We start from the raw sequence: 26034 nt of genomic DNA, 5'->3' as shown, positions 1-26034 counted from the left end.
TCCATGAATGGAATGCACCCCATCCCTGCCCTCCACCTCTTACCTCCTTCAAGAATTAGCACAAGCACCTTCCACATGAAAGCTTTTCCTGATTCCCACCGCTGCTAAGTCCCTTCCTCTCAAAACTACCTTGTATATATATTCTGCATATAAGCGTACACACACTGACCTTCGCTCCTTGAGATCAGAGATGGTTTCATTTTTACTTTGTATCCCCAGCAAATCAGTAAATCCTCATGACTGACCAATAACCCCAAGGCAAGTCAAAACCTCTAGTTAATTTATAAAATGAGGAGGAGGAAAGGGAAAGGTTCCCCGCCCCCACCCCAGTTGAATTAGTGTGCTCTGTATGAAACTGGTAAATGCATATGAGCCTGAGGTCAATTCATAATCAGTGTCATATTAAACATTGCAGGTCTTACATCATGGGCTAACTATACTCGAAGTTCTGTCTCTAGTCCATGCAGATATTCTCAACAATACCTTTTAAAGTCTGATCCTAAAAGCAGTGAAATAAAAAGGATTCGAAGGCCAAGGACTGTAAGTAATGAACCTGGAAATGTATAGAAATAGTAAAAACAAATAACTTAGCAGGATGAATTGTTTTTCAACTCACTCTTTAACTTAATGTCAATAATACACAATAATGAAATTACCTGTATGTCCATATGCTTAGGGCCAAGCTAAACAAACTGGGCAACAGTCGTAAGTATTGGTGGATCTAACTAGAGACCTAAGGGGCTGCTGCCCACAATCTCTGTTTGAAACTTTTTTTTTGCACTTAATAGTATTTTTTCCCAATTACATGTAAAGAAAGTTTTCAGATTCATTTTTTTTTAAGATTTTGAGTTCCAAATTTTTCTCCCTCCCTCCCTCCCTAAGACAGCAAGCAATATGATACAGGTTTATACCGGTACAATCATGTTAAACATATTTCCACATTAATCATGTTGTGAAAGAAGAATCAGAGCAAAAGGGAAGAGCCATGAGAAAGAAAAAAAAAACACAACAAAAAGAATATGGTATGCTTCCGTCTGCATCCAGACCCCATAGTTCTTTCTCTGGGTGTGGATATCACATCCACTACAAGCCTTTTGGAGTTGTCTTGGATCATTGTGTTGCTCAGAAGAGCTAAGTCTGTCATAGCTGATCATTGTACCATGTTGCTGTTCCTGTGCACACACTTGAACCTTTTCAAGAGTAGCCCTTGCCGCCTTGCTAGTTCAGGCCTTCATCACTCATCTCGGACTATCACTCTTGATATTCCTGCTTCCCACTCCAGGTCATCCTACAACTGCTTCTAACAAAACAATCTTCCTAAGGCACAGGTCTAACAAAGTCATTCCTTCGCTCAAAACTCTACATTCCCAGCCTTATTTCACAGTACTCTGCTTGAGGAATTCTAGATTGCAGCCAAACTGAACTACTAACTTTTAATCAGCCTTGACAGTTATGTGCATTCACATACAGTGTCCCTAATGCCTGGAATTAAGCCTCATCTCCAATTTGGTGTCTGCTCAGGTCTTACCTCCTCTAATCCATCCTGTTACTATCCTCTCCCTCCTTACTTCTCCATATGCCCTACTTATTTGTAAGCACGTTGTATATTCTCCCAGCTCTATAAGGACCTCCACACTACATCCTTTGGTGATCCCATCAGCTCTCATGGATTCAATAATCATCCCCATCCAAATAATTCTCAGATCTAGTAATCCAGTCCTAACCTCTTTACCAATGTCCAGTCTCACATTTCTGACCACTTACTGGAGATCTTGAACTAGATGTCCAAGAGCTACTTCAAACTCATTATCTTTGTCCCCAAATCCTCCTATTTTTCATTTACTGTCAAAAGCACTGCTCTCCTCCTAGTCATCCAGGTTGGGTGACATCCTCAACTCACTCATTTCCCATAGCAAATCAGTTGCTAAGGCCTGCCAATTCTACTGCCACACCACCCTTTCTCTCCTTTGACACTGCCACCATCGTAATGTAGTCCCTCACCACCTCATGCCTGGACCATTTCAGTAGTCTTCTGGTTGGTTTCTCTGCCTCAAGTCTCTTCCCCACTCCAGTCTAATCTCCACTCAGCCACCAAATTTTATCTTCCTAAAGTGCAGGTCTGACCTTGTCTCCCTACATCCCCTTAAGAAAATAGTTTGTCTTTTAAAGCTCTTCATAACCTGCCCCTGCCCCACCTTTCCAGTCTTCTTATACCTTACTCCTCTCCAGAAACTCTGCAATCCATTGACACTGGCCTTGTTCCTGGCACCCAACACTCCACCTCTCAACTCAAGAGCATTTTCTTTGGCTATCTCCACCCTCCCCTTCCCTGTCCTGCCCATGCCTAGGATGTTCAACCTCATCTCTGCCTCCTGACTTCCATGGGGTCCCATCAAAATTTCTCATCTTTTCTGAATTCCCCTTAATGCTACTTCCTTCCCAGAGATTATCTCCAAATTGTCTTAGGTAAATCTTGCTTATACGTGAACTGTTTGCATCCCCCCTGTGAGACTGAATTCCTTTAGAGGAGAGGCCATCTTTTGCCTTTCTTTGGGTCCTCGGTGCTTAGCAGTGCCTGACGTTTAATAGATACCTGACAGCAACTTTATTGTTAGTCTTTATTCCTAGCATCTATGCAAATAGTAGGCACCTAAGTTTTGCTGAATTAAATTGTTTTGCCCCTCTTTTAAAAATCCTATCCAACCCCATTTCTTTACTTTTGTGTACAAAGCAAGGAAATAACCAAATGATGTCTGGGTTGGTGAGTTTCTGGTTATGATGATGTACAAATGATTTTTTAAAACGTTTTAAGGAACAAATCACCTTTTGTTAACTCTGCTAATAGAGCTAACAACTTATTCAATTTTGGAATACAATATGGATGGGGTTTTTTGAGGCAATAGATTTCATCACACAACTAATGTCTCAGAAGCACACTGAGTAGCTGGAGTAAAAATTTGTTGTGGATAATCTAAAACACAATAGGCTAGTTCTCTTGCAATGGTCTTCAAAATGTACAAAAATGGCACTAGTTTCTCCAGAAGTTGTGATTTTATTAGTTCATCTATATACTTTGCGTAAATGTTGTGACCAGTGTAAATGCGTTTATAATAATACTAGCTGTGGCTAGAGACAACTGAAGTTCTAAAAACCAAAGCCAAGTTAAATGGCCCACAGAGGAACTGAACCCTGGACTTTTTCTTAGCAAAGCTTGTGATAATGCTGGCTTAAAAATGGTTTAAAGACTTCCTCAAGAAAAATACTAATACCTAGTTAACATTTATAGGTACCCACTAAATGCAGAAGAGGAGGAGAATCTTGCTTACCCAATGTGATCGATAATGTTCAGCCGGCAGCTTTTCGCATTCCTACTGCTGAGCAAACCACACTCCTGCTCAGGCCTACACATTGGTAGTCACAGCTGCTCTTTTCAAGTTTTTCTAAAAGGAACTAACTACTCCCCTGCTTCTAAGTTATTGAATAAAAATGGCTATAAAACATTACTATATTAAACTCTTCAACTGAGTTTGGTATTGTTGGAACCACTGCTATAAAACAGCAAATTATTTAAATTACTGCAGCCTACAACCAGACAACAAAAATGTATTTGGCACCAGGATTTAAGATAAGGTAGAGTTAGTTCTTCCCTAGCAGTAACCTGCCAGAACTATAGAGGGGCATATCAATCTATCAACTGCCATTAACAGAGCTGCTAAAAACAGCTATCAATCACGAGATGCACTATAAGCAGCAATGAGTTCTATAGGAACAATATTTATAAACACATAAGCAATATGGCCACAGTGCAGAGACTAATGGGATAGTTCCCTTGAACTTTGCAGAACTTTACTTGTCCCTGGGGTTTGGGGAACTTTAATTAGGGCGTTAACAATGATTTAGAAGTTTGCAAATTTCTAGAAATGAAAGACTTGCAGCAGAGCCTAAATGAAAAGTGAAAATACCAACTTGTTAAGTGTATAGCTCTCGATCTACTATCACAAGCATTTGATACAAAGCATTTACTACATTTGCTTCATTAAGTGCCACCTCTTTGGCTCATCTCTGTCACTTTCAAAGACTGGTACAGTACAAGCCTACCAATGGCACCGGTGACTCTAGTAGGTACAGCATTTCAAAAACATCTTCCTCCCCCCCAAAAACCTGTACTGAAGCCATCTCATCTACAAAATCATTTTCTGAATATGCTGTTAGAGAACTTCCATTCTTTAGGGATATAAGAGCGGATCTGTAGAATATTAGGAAAACTTCCTATAACCAAGCTCAGTAGGAACTCAAATTCAGTATTTCAACGTTAAGTGAATCCTTGTCCAAAAATGTCAGGCATGTAGTCTCTTTTCTTAAATAGGGGATCCTTAATCAAAGTTAGTTTCTTTTTTCTCAGAGTTCTTTTACTAAAGTTAAACTATTTCCAGAATTTTTTTTTAAAGAGAAAATTGGCTTACATAAAATTAATACTTTAGTTTCCTCCAAAAAGGGGAGAAAAACCATTAAATTTCAGATGTCAAGTCTACAGCAAGGACTAATATGTCCTGGTGATTTTATGCCAAAGCAACAATTCTCCAAAATGGAAGCCCAATTTCACTTTTAAATCTTACCCTCACTGAAATGGGTCTGGTAAAAGTTGTTGTTGTATTCAATCTGAAATTTAATGTTTGTATGCCCAAAAAGCAAAATTATTCTTGGAAATCTTTATTTTGTGACCCTGTAATTATAGAGCTATAGTTTCCCAGAGAATGTTTCACCAGCTTTGTTTAGAAAATCAATATGAGGGTTTTAGTATTAGTGAAAAAGTTTTAGTTGAGATGTACAACTAATCTAAAAGCCAAAAATGAAAATCACATAAGCACCAAATACCATGTGAAGGACCTGTGACTTCACTGGCACTTGAACTCTCAGTGTTTTGTCTATAACTGAAAAGCTACCTGAGCCTCAGACAGGTTAAATATAGTCAACCAGATCTGAACCCAGGTCTTTCTGATTCCACATCTAGCATTCTTCTTTGTCATTCCATTCTGCCTGTCTTTAATTCCACAATCAAATCATAAAATCCAATTAATTCAACATGTGAATTTATTATAAGTCAGTCTGGTCGTGATTACAGATTGATTTAGCATTGTCTTCACCAAAAACATGAAATTGAAATTCAAAATACAGCAATCTGCCTATGCAACAAACAAATGTTAAGTACAAGGTCTAATGGGAAAGAAAACATTTGAATTGGCTTTAGGAACAAAACCAAAGTCTGAAAAGGTCACTGCATAGCTTATAAATTAAAAAAATGACAAAGTCTTGATGACTCAAGAGAATATCGAAACGTTAAATGGAGAGGAAAATGGGTTTAGAAAGGCAAAGCTCTTATACTGAGCTATTTTGTAAACTAATTTTTGCATGGCTTCTTACTAATCAAAGCAGTACCCAGAATAAGAGTTCAAGTCCTTCAAACCAAGCTAGTTTTATTAAGCTGCTACATTTAGCACTGATAATTTACATGGCAAAGCCAAAATTTTTAGGCAAAAGTATTAAGAGGTTTTAGAAATAACAAGTACTCATGGTTCCTGCTAGTTTTCACTCCCTTCTCCAGTGTAAACATGGAACTGAATCACATTTTCTTATCAAGTCTTACACATAAAATCCTGACACTCATGGACCATTAAACCCAGATTTTCCCAAAATATTTGTTTTCACTCATGACAATAAAACCACAATAGTCAGGTAAACCATCCTAACCTTTTCCTTTAAAAAAAACTTTGAAGCCAGAGATTTCAAACAATTAAGGCACTTGATAAAAGTTAGGCATACAAATGTGCAAGTAAAACAAACTTATCTGTACCAACAAGTAACACAGAAAACAGTAAAACTTCATTTTAGAAACCTTTAATGTAATTCAATTAATTGGAGCAAGGGTTTTCAGTTCTTCTACCACCCCCACCAAAAAATAAATCAATGCAATGCCATCTGCTGCTGCAGGTAGTGCTAGAAACAAGCCACCAAAGACCAAATGACAAGTATAAGAATGAACTAGAAAAAAAATAATAAAACCTATTTTAAGCCTCTTATTGGCTAAATCCAATTAAGTATAGATGGAGAAAAAAGACTGTAATGAAAACCTTTATTAAAAACACTAATTTGTTCTCAGATTGGAAAAATTAGTATTTGATGAAAGATGTATTCCAAAGTCTATGTGTTCCCTTATAGGTACAGGGATTTAAAAAAATTTATCTTAAGGGGAATCACCATGAAACAATTCTAAGACCTATAAGAATCTGCTCTAACCAAAAAAAAAAAAAACAAAAACAAAACAAAAACAAAACAAAACAAAAAACCTGTCATTTCCTGAAACTTCACCGGTCCTATTTACTGTCTGAAAACTCTGATTGTCTCTTTTTAATAAGGAATGAACTTGTGAATGATTCTCCAACTAGTACTTGTTTCCTCCTTGCCTTATAAAGCAAATTAAAAATTTCTATGAAAGCTTAATCGGAATGCTTAAAAGGTACAGCAGCTACATACAAAGAACTTTTAGAAAATAAATGTAAAGCAAGATATGCCAAATATTTTCCCTAAAATTATCCTGTACCTTTAAAAATAAAATCTCATAAAAATATTTTAGCAGATACACATAAAAATATTGAAGAATTTAACTTATGAATGCTTTCAACTTCCTATAACATTCTTTAGTTTCAAAATTAAGTAGCTGAATCTTTTAAATTACATAATAGTATGTTGCTGAGTTTTCTACCAAATTTGAGTGCATGTTACTGCTGATCAGAAAGTTAAGCCCATGTTACCTTTCTTAATGAAAAATGACAAATCATAAACATTTAAAGTTACAGTCTACCTTGTTTTTGTCTTGTCTTTAATTTAAGGCACTGTTCTTAGTTTTCCCAATGATAAGGTGCTTTTAAAGAATGGACAACAACCTGCTACGTGTTTATAGTTTGTACCCTTTGCATTAAATCTGGAATGTAACTTCCTGTATGGCATCTTATTTCTAATGTAGAAAAAAAAAATACAGGTTTGTCAAGCACTAAATTCCACTTCAAGGATTTACAGTAAGAGTATTGTTTCCTCACAAATTAACTCCACTTTTGGACCAACAGTCAAAAATCCACCAACTGATCATTTGGCACATTCTTCTCACAATTTAATCTATGAACTTACATCCTGAGTGAAAATGGGGATAATGCAGCTTTTAGGCTTTAAAATGACTAAATTTAAACGACTGGCAGTTATGGAACTGTCAGCTCAAGACAGTGAGTCCACCAAATTTAAAAAAAAAAACCCAACTATTTTTAGGCATGTCATGGAAAAAAAATCCCACAGCAGCAGCCACTTAAAATAAAAGACAGCTAGCCACAAGGATTCATGCAGAATATTTTAAGTATTCCTGTTGAGTACAAGTGATTGAACTGCTTTTTCTTCAAAGATGATGCTCCAAAATATCCTATATGCATCCTTTGGAGATTTAGAGGTTTTTAAACACTGTCTTCCATGTAGGACATCTCAAAAGGTAATATTTTGGTTTCAATAAACTACACAAATAAACTACTAGTCCATGTCATAATGTTGTGTCTTAAAGAGTATGGTAGTTTCGTTCTTTGGACTTGCAAAATTTAAAGAGAAAGAAAACTACAGCCTGCACACTCAGCACGAGAACAATTCCTCCAATGAAACTCGCTGCATCAAAAGTAGATTTTCTCGTAGAAGGGGTGGGAATCACAGTAACGTTCTGTGCACCTGTTAGGTAAGATAGAAAAGAAATAAATAGCTTTAATGGCAGGTGATAGAGATTTTGAGTCTTTCACACAACTTCTATGTGACATAGTATAATGTGTTTTTAACCAAATACAATTACAGTACTTTGGCACTGACAGATACCTCCCTCCCAAAAGCAATCTCCTAATGCAGGAAACCTGTCTTACATATTAGCATGATACTAAAATTAAAATTCATCTGAAAATTCTTTTTTCTATCAAATTCTTTGCAAGCATTTTACCTCAGGTCAACTTTCTGGTAGGTGAAGTAAAACAAAATGTACACTGAGGTGAGAAAATAAGTTCTATCATTCAGCCTTCTTTAAAGATTCTACCCAGGGAGATTTTTCAAGTGTCATCATATTTTATATAAGAAAATAATATGACTTTTCAGGCTATTAAAATTACACCTTGGCTATATAAATGAGGCAGCTTCATGATATTTTTTATGCAGTTAGACCTTAATTAATTGCTTCTTACTCATTCAAAAAGCATTTATTAAACAAACACTTATATGTCATGTACTAGGTACCAAATGCTACTCTAAGGGCTTGGAAAAATTCAGGGACAAGAAATACTAGCTAAGTTACTAAGGAGAAAATAATCATGTCTGCATTGATTTGGCTCAATGATACTAAATTTTACTGGTTTATCAGATAAATGAATTAAAAATGCATTTTCAATTGTTTCATGAGTTAGTATTTTGGGGAGAGTCTGCAGCTAATGTTAACTTAAGTACTCTTAAAATTCTATTTACATGTAATATTACACGATAATAAAATTCAGGTGCTCATAGTTTACTCCCTCTCATTACCCAAAAACCTGTCACCCTTGGTCTGCCAAAAAATTTGGTGACATATAGAGAGCAGTAATGAAAAAACATAGACGTTTTTAAATTTGTAATTTGAGGTCCTTTTTAGAGACTCAGAATTTTTACTTGGAAAACAAGGACACATATAAAAGAGATCCCATCCCCAACCACTATAATGACTGCTGCTCTTATACTAAAGACTGCTTTGTTTAAACTTTATTTTAAAAACAATTTTCTCAATTTTTAAACTATGGCAAAAAATAGTAATTGCTCTATTGTGGCAACTAGATTTTAAATTGGTGGCATGATACTTGAGGTCCTTCTGGTAAAGATGGAAAGTAACTTTTAATTCAATTTTGGTGAAGACAGAAGTAATGGCTAGTAAAGAAACTATGGGGTCACAAAGAATTTGATTAAGAGAGTTCTCAACTTCAAAACAACATTTAAGTGGACCAGCTGAAGAACCTAATGCTTTACCACTCTTTCACTTCACTAACATGTTTCCAAATGTAGAGCTGAGCTCTTATTTGTAATTCTATAGTGATAGAGGCTTTGTAGCAGCCTTAATGTGTTGCACAGTTTGACTCAGAGAGGAAAAAGGAAAATAATCATTTTTCCTTTTAATCTCAATCACCTCAGTAAGAAAGAAAAGAATGTATTCCTGATTGAGTTTTTAATGGTCAGAATAACAGCAGAAATAAAAAATACTAATGAAACTTTTAAGTTATTACAATTACACATTAACTACAAAATTCTATTCAAGGGACTATCATGATCCTATGATTCTGGGGAATACTCAATTTAATATTACTTGAACTGTCTAGCCTGACAATTCTGACTAAATATTAGAAAACAAGACAAAACTCTGTAGCAAAACCTATTACAGCAAAACTTTAACAGTGCTCTCACTCTGGTCCTAAAGGATGGAAGATGACTCTCAATTCACAATCATACTAGGATACATTCGGAAAGTCATTCATCCTATCTCATTCTTGCAATTTAAACACTGAGTTAATTTACCTGGTGTAACAACTGTGGTAACAGCTGGGATGGTTGGGACTGCAGGGGAAGGTTTAGCTGGATCAAAGAAAAGGTAAAAGACAAAATTAATTGCCCCAAAATGTCACAAAACCACCCAACTTTGGCTCAAATGCTAGTAATTGAAAAAGGTGTCTTGTATTCAGTTGTTAAATTCTGGCCAGACAGCAATGATCAGTATTTAAATTTCCTCTTTGTAAAGAGCTACAGATAGCACTAGCATTCCAGTCTCCTCTATCAAATCTACTTCCATTATGATATATCAATATTTGGGTTTTTTTTGTATATTCACTGTATGTAACATCTAAAATTTTACATTATTAAGGTTCCAGGGTAGGAGGATACGTCTTTTCAGTTTAGTAGCAGGTGTTCAACTACCATTTAGCATGTGGTTACTCCGTGCCAGGCACTGTGCTATGGGATACAAAGAAAGGCCAAAGACAGCCGCTGCTCTCGAGGAGTTCACAGCCTAAAGGAGGAGACAATATGCAAACGACTATGTACAAACAAGATCTATCTAGGACAAAATACGGGAAGGAACATTAGGGAAACATTGGAAATAAGCTTCTTGCAGATGGTAAGACTTCAGATTAGACTTGAAGGAAGCCAGAAAACAGAGATGAGAAGGGAAAGAATTCAAGGCATGGGGGGAGGGGGAGACAGCTAGTGAAAACACAACCAGGAAACGGAATTTCATGCGCCAGAAAAGCAAAGCCAGTGTCACCGGATTGCAGAATATATGAACAGGAAAATAAGGTGTGAGAAGACTAGAATGGTAGGATAAGATCAGGTTGCTAAGGGATTTATTACACAAAAAGGATTTTCTATTTGATTCTGGAAAGGATAAGGTGCTAATGGAGTTTGTTGAATGGGGAGAGGGAAAGTGTCAAAACTGACTTTTTTTAATAAGGATCAACATAACAGCTGAATTAAGGATGGATGGGAGTAGGGAGAGATTTGAGACAGGGTGACCAACCGGAGTTATTGCAACAGTCTACACATGAGGAGATGAAGGCCTATTAGAGGAAAGGAAGCATTTACAAGAGATGGTGTGAAAGTAGAATCAATAAGCCTTGGTACCCAGTTGGATATGGGGAGTGAGTTGAGGATGACACTGAGTTTGCAAGCATGGGTGACTAGGACAGTGGTGCCCTTACCTATAAGAGGGAACTAAAGAAGAGGGGAGGGTCTGGGAAGAAAAATAACGAGTTCAGTTTTGGACAACTGAGTTTAAGATGTCTGTGGGACATCCAGTTTAAGAAATGGCCAAAAGGAAGCTGGTGATGTAAGAATGGCGGTCAGGAGAGAAGTTAGGACTAGACAGATTAGGCCTGAGAATCATCTAAACAGAAATGATAGCTGACTCCATGGGAGGTGATGAGATCACCAAGTAAAATAGTATTAGAGGGAGAAGAGGGTCCCAAGACAGAGCCTTGAAGGACTGCCACGGTTACCAGGCGTGATACAGATGAAGATTCACCAAGAGTCTGAGAAGGACCAGACAGGGAAGAGAATAGGGAGAGAATGCTATCATGAAAATCCAGAGAGAAATTCAAGAAATGCTTATCAAGGAGGACAGAGTGACCAAGACTGTCAAAAGCTACAGCAATGTCAAGCAAGAGAATGTAGAAAAGGCCATTAGATCTGGCAATTAAGACATCACTGATAACTTTTGAGAGAGAGCAGTTTCAGTTGAACAAGGTCAGAAGACAGACTACAGAGAGTTAAGAAGAGACTGGGAGAAAAGGAAGTGAAGGCAGCTAGTCCAGACAGCCTTCTTGAGAAGTTTAATTACAAGAGGTTAGAGACACAGGAGAATAGCTAGCAGGGATGGACAGATCAAGTGAGGGGTTTCTGAGGATCAGGAACACATGGACATGTTTGTAGGCATTAGGGACGCAGCTAACAGCCAGGGACAAACTGAATTTTGTGAAAATGTAGGTAACAGAGAAAACAATGTGGGAGAAGATGCCATGGGCTGGGATCACTTATGCCTATAAAAAGGGATTCACCTTGGCAAGAAGAATGGCTAACTCTTCACGTGAGACAGAGGTGAAGTAGCAAATAGGAGAGGAAGACTTCTGAATGAGTTGAAGAAGGGAGAAGAGAAGGCTTTAAGTGGCCTCCATTTTTTTTTTTAGCAATATATGAAGCAAGGTTCTTCACTGAGAGGATAAGGGAGAGCCATGAGAAGTGTGAAGCATAAAAAGTATGAAAAGGACATGGGGTATATGGGATAGTCAATCAATTAGGGAGATGTAAAAAGATTGTCTTACCACAGTGAGGGCCCAGTTAAGACTGAGTAATGTAAACTTGTACAGGACCCAGTCAGCATGGTTTTATGATTTTTCTTCAGCAGCAGGAGAACAGGAGTGAAGGCAGATGACCAGAGTAATTCAAGACTGAAGTTTGGCAGGGCAAGAACTAGCAATAACACGAAGAGGCAAGAACTTGAGAGATGAGGACAGTGTAGCATTAAAATCAAGAGGTCAATATAGGAGAGCTGTAGCCAGTGGAGGAGTGATGGCTTTGGAAAGAAATGAGGGGTTGAAGGACTGGAGGTTACAACAAGGACAAAGAACAAGGTTCTAGGATGCTAGGCAGAAGGATTATTAAATATAACTGGCAATCCACATCATTGTTAAGAAATATTTGTTGGGTACCTACTATATACAAAAAGGATAAAGAGAGACAGCCTCTGGACTCCAGGACCCAACAATCCAATTGGAGATGTAGTAACCCAAGAAACGATACAAGGTAATACTGATGAGTAGTGCCACTACAACTCTGTTAAATTATCTTGGATATTTGAAAAGGCTAAGTAAATTCTGTGTTCTGCTAAGAACTTACCTTCCTCCCTGGTTATTTGTTTTGCCTCATCTCTCCTCCTTCCTCTACAAGTATAGAATTCTAACAGTGGAACTTGATATTTTTATGAAAAGAATTTCAGTGATAGACCCAGTTACGTGCAAACTTGAAACTACAGTATGTAGTCTCTCCATCTCACGTTGCCTAGGATTTTAGCAAGCCCTGATCATTTGATTTGGACAAGACCACAAACAACAGTTTCATTCAATTCAATAACCATTTATTATTTAACACGTGCTTTTTGCTAGATCTGCTCTAAAGTTCCCCCACTGAAAGAATATTTGGAGCTAAGCTTTCATGTATTTTTTTTGTTGCTTGTTAAGATGTATTTTCTTAATATTTATAGATGGTACAACTTAAAACTTGTAACACATCCATAATGACTTTCAAAAATAAAAAATCACTATAGTACTATCAAATAACTAAATCCACTAGTTGCTAATACTTGGAAGAAAAATATCACTAACTACTAATGACTCCATTTGTTTCCAGAACTCAAATATTGCACGGCAGGGATGATGCCTGCAAACGAATTTCATTTTGATTCATTTTCATTAAAATAATGAATTTCTTAATCATTCAAACAAAGCATCATTCAGAAACATGACCTGTCTCTCTCCATCCTCCTTTTTATATTGCTTCCTTATTCCTCTCCCTTAGTTTCTCACATTTTTACTATTAAAGGTTAAGAGAAATTTGACTAACATCAGTGGCAAGGCTCAGAGCCACCGGGGACCACGTCAATATTTTTATCATATACTGAATAGCAAATGTTTCCTAACTATACTTTCCCCAAAATTAACTAATACCCTTCCATTTAACACAATAAATTCCTTCTTAGTATAATGGGCTCAAATGTTTCCTGAAGAGTCTAAGGTAGGGAAAAGTAATAGACAGCACAGTCATAAGTCAGCTGCTGCTTGGGAGAAGGGTTCCTCTCTCAGCCATGTGGTAAAATTGAAACCTAGTCTCTATCTTCTTGTTATTAAACTGTAATAATGAAGTCATTTTATTCTGACTTTCTAGTCATTAAGAAGCTGGAAGACTGAAATATTAAAATAAAATGACTAAATTTTTTCCAAAAAATGTGTCTACACAGATACTTCAAAGACCCAAGATTTTACTGTGTGGTTCCTCTCTCCAATGATGTAAAGACCCTCTACAGTTTCACAAAATGTCTTCAAGAGATTCTGTGACCAAACAATTTACAACCCCGTAAGATGAGCCATTCCAAACTTAGCTAGAATATTATACATTATGTTGCAAAGAGCATCTATGATATTCACTGATAGTTTTTAAAAAACCCACTTATCAAATGCCTACTATATGACACTGTGCTATAGATGAAATACAAAGATTAAAAGGTGACAGTCCCTATCCCCTAAGGAGTCTATTATTTTGTGCCCAACACACATTATTACTTCCAGTCACATCTATGATGCCTCACTACTGTGGGCAGATACTAATGAATTTCTTAAAGGCTGTGCTTGCAGAGCACAATGTGTAACAATTCCTACACCTATTGAAAAGATTAGAGGAGACTAGGTAAATTCACTGCAGCTCATCACCAGTTAACAAAATGTTGTCAGCCATAGTAATTCATGTATAATATCTAAGGGGTTGCAATGTGCACTGGAGAAAGGATAATCCATACCAATGAAATCACAGACATTTGCAAGTATTGAGGTAAGACTGATCAATCTTTTCTTTACATTACTTTAACTAAATCTAGAATTTTTCACATACTTAAATGCTAGAAAGTTATGACAAAACCTTAAAACGCCATACTACCAAATAGTTACTTATCTTAAATTACCTGTAGAATTAGTTGGAGATGGACTGGCAGTAGGTCCCACTGAAAACAAAAGCAGAAACATACATCAACAAAATTGTTTGTTATTTAAAATATTAATATCTAAATTAGTAGCTCCTTTAGTTTTAAGGGCTAAATCAAAACTACCATAACAGAATAAGTGAAAATAGTCATCCAGGCTGCTCATTCCATAAGCACCTAGCCCTTTGGTCTACTTGCAAAGCTTAGCAAACTACTTCAGTGAGAAAGGAAGATTATGTTTATCTGCCTTGTTTGGCTCTGTAGGGGAAGTTTTTCCCTTTTATAGCAATTCTATAAGCCTAATATACAAAAATTTGATCACAGACTGCACTAGTTTCAAAATGAGAATATAGGAGGTGCTACTAAGAAATTTAAGTGGTAGTAAAAACCTACTGAAACCTAGCTATGCCACTTCACAATAAAACAAGGGTACAACTCATTTCCAGAGTGCTTTACAGCTACAAAGTGATTTATATAGTACATGAAATCACTTGATCCTCACAACCACCTTGTGGGATATGTAGACCAGATTTTTTTTTCTTGGTCCAGACTTAGGAATTCACTAAAGTAAAGGTACTCTTGATTCCGAAATTCCCTCCATCAATGAAGATTAGCAATTAATATGCAACTTACACTCTAATTTTAGAGGTGTATAAAACACTGAAAATTTTAAGTTAATTGCTCCTGATCACACAGCTAGTATGTATCAGAAGTGGGATGTGAACCCAAGTCTTCTTGACTCCAAAGCTAACTCTATCCATTACTCCACAATGTCCCTCAGGTAGGATAATTCTCCACATCTTACAGATGAGTGAACAGAAATTCTGAAGTCAAATGACTTGCCTTAACTCAAAAGTTATGGTCATAATCTAGACAAAGGAGTTAGTCCCAATTTAGATGATATGAGAATAATCAGTTTGGTTTTGAAAAACCTTGTCTTCAATTGAGGTAATGGCCTTAACCCCACCCATATGATCTCAGTTGCTATTTCTCTACAACGATGAACTAACTAAAACCAGTTTTAGTTACTATCAGTTACTTACCTACACAGTTGCTTGAGCTGTTAACAACAGTACAATTTGGAGTTGCTGCATGTTCTGAACAGTAGGCACTACCTAGTGAAGAAACAGAAGCTGAAATAAATACTCTGAAACCAAGAGATAGCTTCTATGTTGTTACATCCACTAGAATGATTGCACAGAACAGATGCCTGGTGAAGGGATATCAATAATGGCCAGGACAAAGAGAAAATGGGACCCAGTATCTCCTAAGAATTGAGCATCAGAAATACGAAGACCTATATATCAGCACGGTAGCCCCTACCACTATAATCCTTTCGTGTTGTCCTGGAGGAACAGCAGATAAATTTCTAGCCAAAGAAGCAGCCATATCATCCCCAACCCTATCTTCAAAGAGACTATGTATCATTGAGTCATCAAAAATCACTACCCCCATCCCTATTTTATGCCACATCAGATCATCTTAAAAAATGTGTTGCAAAAAAAAAAAAAAATGTGTTGCACCTCTATCTTAAAACTAACATAATACTGTATATACTAAGTGGAGTAATTAGAAAATATTACATTTCATTTAGTTGGCTAACACATAGTACTGATGGTGGTTTTCTTTTAACTTTTAGAAGCTAACCAAAACTTAACAGAATCTTCACTTAATTGCTGCTTTTCCCCTCACATGTCGATTGGTTTAAAACTCCATAATCCAAAGCATGGAAGAAAAAAGTTGATTGTCCCTACTTTCCTTATCTTATCCCTAAAGAATCATTGAAGCTAAATGGCCCTTTAGAAATGATACTACCAGCTCTCAATCTACAGATATGCTAATCTTCCTAGGATAGTCTAGCTGTTTATCTATAAAGATACCTATGTGGAAGTACTTCACACCTCTCTGGACCTCAGCTTCCTCCCTCAATAACTAAATGTTCCTTATCTTTAATGCCTCTTTCAGTTCCCTCTGGGACTCATTTAGTATTTTTAAAATCCTAAAGGTCAAGAAGCATTTCCTTAATTCTACCAAAATTTCTCTTGCTTAATAAGCCTATAGACTATCTAAATGGAATAATCATGAAACAAACAAGGAAAGTTGAAGTTAATCCTTCAGACCTCAAACATGGTACTATAAAGGTCTCCAAAGAAATACAACACACTAGAGCAAGAGGATCTTAATCCCATGAACTTGCTTTTTAAAAATTTTGACAACTGAATTTCAATATAATTGGTTTCCTTTGTAATCTTACACATTTTAAGAGGTCCAGAGGCTTTACTAGTTGAGAGTCCACAACACAAAAAAAAAATTTAAGAACATTCTCTAGAGTGATCTCTTTACATTGGCTTCATTTTTGATTATGAGTAATATTCTTTCAGTGGGATGTGTATTCAGTATATTTGTTAGACAATATTGTTTATTTGACATAAGCTGAGATTCTTACCATCACAAACTGTCCAAAAGCATGTGGCATTTTTGCTCTCAACACAGGAAGTGCAGTTAGTGTGTACTTCACAGCTTTCTGAAATAAAACGTTTAAATCAACAACTCAATTTGTATTCTTACTGTACATTCAGTTCTGCTTATCTTTCCAAAACAACATTTGACAGGCAAAAGATGTCATTTTACTTGGTGCTAAAAACTGCAATAGCAAGAAATCTACTGGAAAGGGAATCAAAAAGATAAGTAATATGAGGTTAGATAGTTTATTCTAACTTAAGTCAAACCGATTTGGTCATCATCTTTAAAAATATGAGATCCTTTTATAAAAAAGCAGAGTAGTGGAAGTTTTATTTACATTATTTTAGAATACTCTCAATATAAAGTCATCTTTTTTTCCAAAAGGAACCATTTTCAAATAGATTCATAAAATCCCAGGGTTATCGTGAGGCATCTATCTCTAGGCATTTCATGACAGAAAACCATGCTCATGGTATTTGCTTTGTTTTATCCTATAGACTGAAGAAGTCAAATAGAAACCAGGCCCACTAAATCAAACATATAAGTACCTCTCCCTGCACATACTTAGAAAACCATATATTAACATTATTTATGTTTTATTTTGTTAAATATTTCTAAATTACATTTTAATTTGGCTCAACAGCACTTTGGTATTTGACACCTCTGCTACAGTTAGGGCATGAATACATTATTTTAAAACTTCAAAAGTTTGGAAACTACTGTCATGGAAGACAACTAAGGTTAGAGCAATAATTTTTAATGGTAATTTAGGTTTCTACGGAGCGAGCCAAATAACTATCCTGAAAATGACTTCGGCTAAGTGTAAGACTTTGGACTCATTCCTTATTAACGACTCACCTGTTTCAGAGGTCTTAAAGATTAGAAAGCAGATAAGCCTATACCGGCCCTTTGATCAATAACTAGTCTGTCAAAGTCAAATGTATGGTTTAATCATACTGCCTAAGCAAATGTAAAAAACTGATTAGAGCTAAATTTTTAAAGCCACAACTGGAATCTAGATATTCCCAAAAAACACAGTCTTGGGCAAATAATGGTATCATGGCAGCATAACTGGTACTAGACTTAGGAGTCAGGAATGCCTGGGTTCAAATTTCCCTTAGACATTTATTAATTCTATGACCCTGGGCAAGTTCTTTCTCTCTGGGCCTCCATTCCTGTTGCATGAAATGAGATAATTGGCCTGAATAGTCTCTCAGCCCCACTCCAGCCCTAAATATGTGATTCTATTACCATAATTTTAACTTGATCAAGACAGGTGACTTCAGCTGTGTATGGAACTCCCAGTATGGGAATTCCTTCCACCAGAGCAGAGAAGCAATTCATATGTAACTTAAAACAGTGCTGTCAAACTCAAATAAAAATGGATCCCTATGGGTGGCATATTGACTTAGAAAACTAAAAATTAACAGTATTTGTCAGAAGCAAGATTAGAACCCTAGAATTCCTTGACTCCAAGGTCAGCTGTCTACCTATTATGCAACTGCGCCTTTAAAAAAAAAAAAAGAAAAAAGTAAACATTACCACCTATCCTGTAACATCTCAAAGGAAGAGTCACAAAGATAAAACGTAGCTCAAATGTTGGAATCATTGATGTTTAGTGAATGCCAGGCTATAAGGCACAAAGGGATTTATTTAAGTTTCTCCCTTCCAAGAGGTTAATAAGATCATAGATTTAGAGCAAATACATACCTTAGAAATCACTTAGTCTTATTCTGTTATTTTATAGATGAAGAAACTGAGGCCCAGAAACGTGAGGTAGCTTGCCTAAGGTCCCAGGTAGGAAGGGGCATTCAACTCAGGTTCTCGTTGAGTCCTTTTTCAATCATGTCCCAGTCCCACTCTTCCTGACCCCATTTGGGACTTTCTTGGCAAAGATAGTGGAGTGGTTTGCCACTTCCTTCTCCAGCTCATTTCAGAGATAAGGAAACTGAGGCAAACAGGATTAAGTGACTTGCACAAGGTCACACAGTAAGTATCTGAGGCTGCATTAGAACTCAGGTCTTCAGGCCTGGTGCTCTATCCACTTCACCAATTTACTTTGAACAGAAATGTCAACAGCGCTGGGCATTTAATCGAAGACAGGAGCCAAGAAAAATTTAAGCTACTTCACCATCTTGCCTAGGTCCAGTTGTTGCAACTTCTATCACAATAGGGCAATTAATTTTGAATTATTTATTGTATAATAAATGTAGACATGTGTGCTGTGTGCTATAATTCTGATGTCTGTAATACAATTTTCCGAAACATGTCACCTGATGTTAAATCCAGTGTACTTTCAATTGTAATGTACCACTTCCCCAGCAGTATTCTTTAAAGTTTTCAAACAAATGAAAATTAATATTTCAATACCCAGGGAGGCTTTCATGAACATCTCTGGCTACATTTTTTGTTAGTTTATTTTATTCTGGAAGTCATTCAGACTTTAAACTTAAGGAAAATCATTAACAACGCAAACATACTAAAGAATTTTGAGTATAATAAAATCGAGGTTCTTAAGTGAGCCTGGGAATTAATTCACCTGACAGCAAATTAAGAACTCTTCCACTACATATTACTTATCCAGTTAACATTCTGCCACAGCACAGTACTGGGGTGAAAAGCACTAGATTTGGAGTCACAAGACTTCACATTCCAAAACTGCTACTTAATAGTTCTGTGACTTTAGGCAAATGATTTCATCTCAGTCTCAGCTGCCTCCCCTCTAAAATGAGGGAGCTGACCTGGATTTATCTCTAAGGGTCTTTCTGATTCTGATATTCTGGGATTCACTACTTTTATGTAGCTTCATGCCTTACCACATTATGTTTCTATGTTAAGAAGTAAAAAAAGACAGGTGAAATAAGAAGTTGTGGTCTTGGGCACATCATTTATTCAGAGTAAGCAGGCCTTAGCTTCCCCAACCGAAACTTACATGTACATGTAGTGGCTTCTAGAAATGGAAACTGAACTCAATCTCTGCATATTCAAGTTACACGCATTACGTCACGTCTTTAAAGAACTTGGTGCTTCCGAAGTTTTCAGAAGAAGTGCTTTTAACGGTTTAGCATTAATAATTTAACAATTAAATGCCACAATGCACGCTGACACTGGCATTTTTCTTCCTCGTTTCTGATTTTAAGCGTTTTAGCACATCCCTTTCCTACATATGCAAAACTGGAGAACACGCTTACTCCGGGCAGTGCGGAGGCTACGCGCACACACCCGGACACCATGAGGTGCAGTTAGTATTCTGGGGCAAGGGCCTGGGTCCACACCCTACGTCAACCTTTAGCCAACATCTCTATGCCCCTTTCTCATGATCGGTCAACCACATCTATTCAGCGCCTACTGTTCGCCAGGCGCTGTGCTAAGCGCCGGAATACAAAGATGACTTAGACCGGAACCTTAAAAACGACTCTTTCCCCCCATGCCATCCCTCAGACAGCTCCGAAAGTCTCCTGCCGGGCGGTGTCCTCACCTGCCCCAAGAACCAGAACAAATGCAGGAGGAATCAGCTTTTCGTGTTTGCGAAACTCGGCAAGCCTCGCGGCCAAAGCCTCTCCGGGCCGGGGAGGCGTTCGGGGTCCGGGTTATTGGATTCGATCGCGCTTCCCGGGGGCCGAGCCTCCCAAGTCATCCACATGCACTGGCAGAGAGGAGTCGCACTTCACCTGTGATTCCGGGGTCTGGGGTGGGGGTGGGGGTGTCGGGCACCCAAGCGAGGACACACACGCGCTGCCCCACCGGCTAGGGGGAGCCACGTCGGCTCTCTCGGGGCCTCCGCAGAGGCAGGGCTTCTATTTCCATCTGGATAAAGTTAGATTTTTTTTTTTGGAGCGGTGAAAGGAGGAACGGGTCACGGCGCCCAATCTTCCAAAGGCCCCGAACACGCACGCACGCGCGCGCGCGCACACACACACACACACATTTCACAGGCTCATCTCCCCCTCCCCCTAACGTCCCGGTCCCCGAAACGGAGCTGGCAAGACTTTCCCTCCCCGGGACGATCCGCCATGTTGCCGGAAGAGTTAACCATCACCACCACCTCCCCCCCCCCCACCCCGCGGCCACACACGCGCACGCGACCCAGCGCGCGAGGAGAAACCGCCGCCGCCCCGCCCCCACCTGGTGCCTGAGTCGGGGTGGGCTTCGTCGTAGGCTTGGGAGAGGGCTCCGCTGTGGGCTTGGGAGAGGGCTCCGACGTGGGCTTGACAGAGGGAGTCGTCGTGGGCTGCACCGACGAGGATTCGGTGGAGTTGGCCGTAGGCGCTGGGCTTTGAGCCGCGCTCAGCACGCATAGCGCGGCCAAGCAGGCGACGACGGCCCAGAAGAGGGGCCGTGAGGGTCCCCGCATCCCGTTCATGGCGCTGGTGCTCGGGCGACGGACTGCCGCTGCGGAAGAAGCTCCGTCCCCCTGCGGCGCCGCCTCGGAGACTCCACTTCCCGCTGGCTCACCCCGGGGTCACGTGAGGAACCGTGGGGGGCCTCGGAGCGAGGTGGGCGGGGCGCGAGGCGACCAACCAGGACAGGGAGGGGCGGGGCCAGGGAGAGGAAGCCGGGGCTGGGCGCGCGGTGGAGGTAGCTGGCTGGCGAGCGAGGGGCCCCGGGAGTCCGTGCTTCGGGATCCCCTCGCCCTCAGTGTCCGCCCCGTGGCGGCTACGCCTCCTCCCGGAATGGAGGAGCCCGTCCGGCACTCTGCTGCCCACCTGAGCCCTTGTGCCAGCAGCCCACGTGACCTCTAGGGCTCCTGCCTTCGGAGTCTGGACCCGCCCCCTCCGAAGTTGAAGCAACTTTGTCTCGCACGGGGCGGTCGTGGAGTTTGTAACCAACTCTCCGCCAGCCCCCAGCCGCCCGCGGTCCGGAGAGAGCGGAACCGACCGAGCATCTTCTCCCGGGCCCTCGCCTCCCTTCTGAGTGCCCTGCCTCGGGCGGGAAAACTGAGTCACGCAGCTGGGGGGAAGGGCTCGCTGCCCGGCCAGCTGGTCCGACCGTGTGAGTCAGGCTGAGCCCAAAATAGAAAGCGGGTGCTGTGCGTCCCCGCCCGCCGGCCTCCTTCACGCCGCGCCCCACAGGGCGAAGCAGCTACAGCTCGGGCTTTCAGGCTTGACTGGCGATGCACGCCCTCCGCCCACCCCACCCACCATCATGCAGAGTGCCCCAGAAGCTTAAATGCGCCCGGAATCTCGAAACGCCCTGGGTGACGAGCTTCTTAGAGGAGGGGACTTTGTGCATCCCCAACTCTTAGCCCAGTTCCTGGCACAAAATAAGCGCTTAATTTAAAAAAATACTATTTTTGGTTTTGTTTGGACTGACATTAAGTGACTTGAGGTGGGCATTTGAGGCTAGATTTGCACTTAGGCCTCTCCTGTCTCTATCCACTATGCCGTCTAGCAGCCTTTCTTAATGAATGCTTCTAGACTTGCCCAGAGCCAAATCACACCTCCCTCCACCGAAGCAGACCCGCCCCCCACCTTGAGTCGTGGTGTGTTAGATCTGGAAGGGGAGACTCTAAGAGGAAAAATAAGAGGAGCTGTTGAGCCCTACCAGTGTGACCTTGGCAAGTCACCCTACCCTCTCTGAGCTTCCATTTCAAGTGTGAAATGTGAGATGGTTTGGACCATAGGACCTCCCAGCTCCTCCTTATTCTGCCCCTGTAAACTTAAAGGAACTGGTCTGCTTGACGTGCACCCTGAGAAAGTGGCAGAGCCAGGGTTTTAAGAGCCAGTATAGCCAAGGTATCGCCTTGTTTGTTTTAAATTCACCATTTCCTTGTTGTTGACAGTTTGGGCTGCCACCCGATTCACTTCCAGTATTCCTTGTTAGATTTATAGCTCCTACCATTTCAGAAGTCTTATATTTAAGTTTGGAATTTTTGTTATTTGCTTTCATTTATCTACTTTTTAAAAATATAGTCTAGCTTCTTAATTTTGCTGCCAGTGCTTTTAAAGAAACCATAACCAGGTTAACATACAACTTAAATGAATATTCGTACAATTTTAATGAATCCTCATATTTCCTTCTTATATTTGAATATAACAAAGCACATTTGATTTGACCATGGCAGAAGGAAGTCACTTCCCTTCTTCTGGATCCCTCATTCCTATGTTCTCCATAAACACAACCAAAGACTATTCAATTTTTTGGCTTCTCTATACCGCTGGTAATTCATCCCCATGAAGCCTAAGGTCCACCAAAATACCCATGTTGTTTTCACATGAATTCTTGTTTATGTCTCCCTCCTAACTTTTGCAGTTGATTTTTTTAAGATTCAAAGGTAAAACTTTATTGCTGTTAGGATCATAGATTTAGAGCTGGGAGGAACCTGAGAGGTAATCCAGTCCAACCGTCTCCAATTACAAATGAGGAAAATGAAACCAAGGGAACTGAAGTGACTTGGCTAGGGGATTTGAACCCAGTTCCTTTGGCTCTAAATCATATTCTCTTTCCAGTGTACCTACTGCCTGCCTCTCATACATTTCATCATGTTAGATTTAACCCACCAGCTTCTCTCAATCTTCTTGGATGCCCATTCTGTCATCCGGTGTATTGCTATCCCAGCTTCAGGTATTTCAGAAATTTGATAATCCTGACATTTGTGTCTTCATCCAAGTCTGATAGAAACACTGACTAGAAGAGAGGTATGGATCTTTAAGCAAAGGCATGATTTCCACCTGTCCAATATAATATGTAGAAAGGAGTCCTCCTTAAATACAAATTAGACTACATCACAGAATCTCAGAGTTGGAAACGATTGCATGCGTCTAAGGGTCGGAACTCTGAGATTCTGTGACTAAATAATGAACCTTACAAAACAACTATTTCCCAAAACAACCTTTTACTGGAGCTCACTGGTATGGATGTTATCGTCCAACAACTGGACCAGACCAGTTGTACTTGTTCAGTTAATGATGCTATAATTTTTAAATTGTAGGCTAATGTTTAGACACAAAAGCACTGTAGTTACACTAGTAGTGACTCCATCATGCTTTCTAAGGATTGTTGCTTCTACCCCCAGTGAGAAGTTAGAATCAACCATTTATCCCCAAAGTCTAGACAATTTCTTCCAACGTCTTTATGTTTGGTTGCAGTTAATAGATTTCCTATCAGTAGTCTGCCAATGGAGGCTATTTGGCCACTTGCTAGAGATGTTTTCGGTCTCTCCCTATCTCCTGATTCCTTCCTTATTGCCTACAGTCTTCTTATCCTTAAAAAGAAAAAAATAAAACCTCCTCCAGGTCCTGCCTTCTCTGCTATCACTCTAAATCTTTTTTTTTTTTTAGTCAAACTCCTTGACAAAGCCCTCTAAATTTAAGGCTGCTACTTTCTTCTCATTCCCCTTGTAACATTATGCAATTTGCCTTCTGAACTCATCACTTAACTTAAATTGTTTTTTCCAAAGTTACCTGTGATCTCCAATGGCCTCTCCTTATCCTCCTTTACCTTTATATAGAATTTGATGCTGTTCATCACTTTCTCCTCTTGAATACTTTCTTTTCTGTGTTTTTGTGACACTGCTCTCTCCTGGTGCCCTTCCTACTTGTCTGACTACTTTTCAGTCTCCTTTGCTCATTCATCATTCATGTCGGGTTCACTAATTGTGCTGTACCCCAATTCTCTCTCCTGGGCCCTCTTCACTTTTCTCTTTAATTATTAAGATACCTCACCAGCTCCCGTAGGTTTAGTTACCATCTTTTTTAGACTGTTCCTAGATCTGTGTTTTCAACCTCAGTCTCTTGAGCCCTAGTCTCATATCACTGAATACATATTAGACATTTCCAACTGGATGTCCTCTAGTCATCTCAAATTCAGCATGTCAAAAGCAATTCATTGTCTTCTTGTTCTTTGTTTTTCACTTTTCTTTTTCCTTTTAATCCCCCCTTCATTTTAATCACCTAACATTTCACCCTTGTCTGCTGTCCTTGACTTCATCATTATCTCCAGAAACTCATCTTCCTAAAAGAGTCTATCAAATCAGAATCTTATAGCTCTTCAGTACCTCCTGCCCGAGGGGCCTCCTCTCTCTCTCTCTCTCTCTCTCTCTCTCTCTCTCTCTCTCTCTCTCTCTCTCTCTCTCTCCACCCCCCCCCCCTCTCTCTGAAGGGAGAAGGTGTAGGGTAGACATCTGGAAAGCTCCTCCCAGATCCTCTATTTAAGCGGGGTGCTCAGGGCAGCCATTTCATAATTTCCCAATCAGCTGCAGGACTTCATGATGCTGGGTACCCTCATTCCTCCCATTCCCAACTTTTCAGCTTCTTTTCAATATGTTGTCTTCCCTCATTAGATTGTGAGCTGCTCTAGGGCAGGTACCTTTTTTTCCCCCTTTCTTTGAATCACCAGCACTTAGCACAGTGGCTGACAATGTTTGTTGACTGACTTACTGCATGAAATACACTATAATCTTTCCTTTTCAACATATATGTACTTGAAGTCCCAATGTCCATCAGATATGTTTTGTTTCTAAAATTGATTATCCAAAAATATTATCATAACTCAGATATTCAGTAATTTGTTTTCCTATTTTACAATAACATGATATTATTTCTGGATCCTACCTGATAAGCTCTATTTGTAACATATTGTCTAAATGTACTCTTCTCTCATTCTATGGATTTTAACCCTTTTCACTCAGTTTTCCAGATTGCATCATTCAGTATAACTTACATCATAGATTCTCTGGGCTGAATTTTTATCCACTCCCATGAGAAAAACTGGAAACACTTTTGTTGGTGGTATTGATAGTCATAGTTATTGCTGCTGAATGTCATATCACTTGCACAATGGCCTATGTTGTGGGTCAAGGTTGACGCAGGTTGGTTCAGGTACAGAATTGGTACAAAATGAGATCCTCATAAACTGTCTGACATTTAAGAAAGGTTTACTGAACCAGAGCATGGAAAGGATGAGTATCCTATCATCAGCAAGTATATGCACCGCCCCCAACCCCCATCTCAATAGAAAAACATACCTAGGTGTTCATCAACTATATTCCTCCAAATTTGACTGAGCAGGATCATTCATAGATTTGACCTCCCACCCCTTGTCCCTCATATGAACCAACATCTAATCAAGTCTGAAGTCTTGTGCTAGACACTGCTAGGTACAGGAATGAATTCAGAAAAATTCAGGAGGATATGTGAACTTATAAGAGTGAAGGAAGCAGAATCAAGAAAGCAATATACATGACTACAGAATAAATGCAAACAATTAAAATGTGAAACTAAGTGGTATGTGATTAGCATGATCAA

General features: G+C 39.4%; 2 protein-coding genes across 2 annotated transcripts in view; one reads left to right on the top strand and one right to left on the bottom strand.

Moving 5' to 3' along the window:
* LOC118857688 overlaps positions 1-3498 on the top strand; it is a 202180-nt gene extending 198682 nt beyond the window's left edge. The window contains 2 exon segments of the mRNA XM_036768262.1: positions 416-540; positions 3287-3498. Of these exon segments, the coding sequence (XP_036624157.1) occupies positions 416-540; positions 3287-3415 (254 nt within the window). The 3' untranslated portion in view covers positions 3416-3498.
* A 1575-nt stretch (positions 3499-5073) lies between these two features.
* On the bottom strand, positions 5074-21282 carry CD164 (CD164 molecule). The gene is made up of 6 exons (XM_036765910.1): positions 20915-21282; positions 16773-16850; positions 15370-15441; positions 14309-14347; positions 9607-9663; positions 5074-7758 (listed from the first exon to the last, which is right to left on the bottom strand). The coding sequence occupies exons 1-6, from the start codon at positions 21150-21152 to the stop codon at positions 7595-7597; spliced, it is 648 nt and encodes a 215-aa protein (XP_036621805.1). The 5' UTR covers positions 21153-21282; the 3' UTR covers positions 5074-7594.
* Between the last annotated feature and the right edge of the window lie 4752 nt (positions 21283-26034).

The sequence above is a fragment of the Trichosurus vulpecula genome, chromosome 7 (genome assembly GCF_011100635.1).
Source record: "Trichosurus vulpecula isolate mTriVul1 chromosome 7, mTriVul1.pri, whole genome shotgun sequence".
NCBI classification, from domain to species: domain Eukaryota; kingdom Metazoa; phylum Chordata; class Mammalia; order Diprotodontia; family Phalangeridae; genus Trichosurus; species Trichosurus vulpecula.
This window is presented reverse-complemented; position numbering and strand designations above follow the sequence as displayed.

What these genes read in the sequence shown, in the direction of transcription:
- CD164 (XM_036765910.1), bottom strand. Translation starts at nt 21,152, where the DNA reads ATGAACGGGATGCGGGGACCCTCACGGCCCCTCTTCTGGGCCGTCGTC. An exon ending in CACCCCGACTCAGGCACCAG is followed by an intron (nt 16,851 to 20,914) that starts GTGGGGGCGGGG and finishes GTTTTATTTCAG; the next exon opens with AAAGCTGTGAAGTACACACT. An exon ending in CTTTTGGACAGTTTGTGATG is followed by an intron (nt 15,442 to 16,772) that starts GTAAGAATCTCA and finishes TTTCTTCACTAG; the next exon opens with GTAGTGCCTACTGTTCAGAA.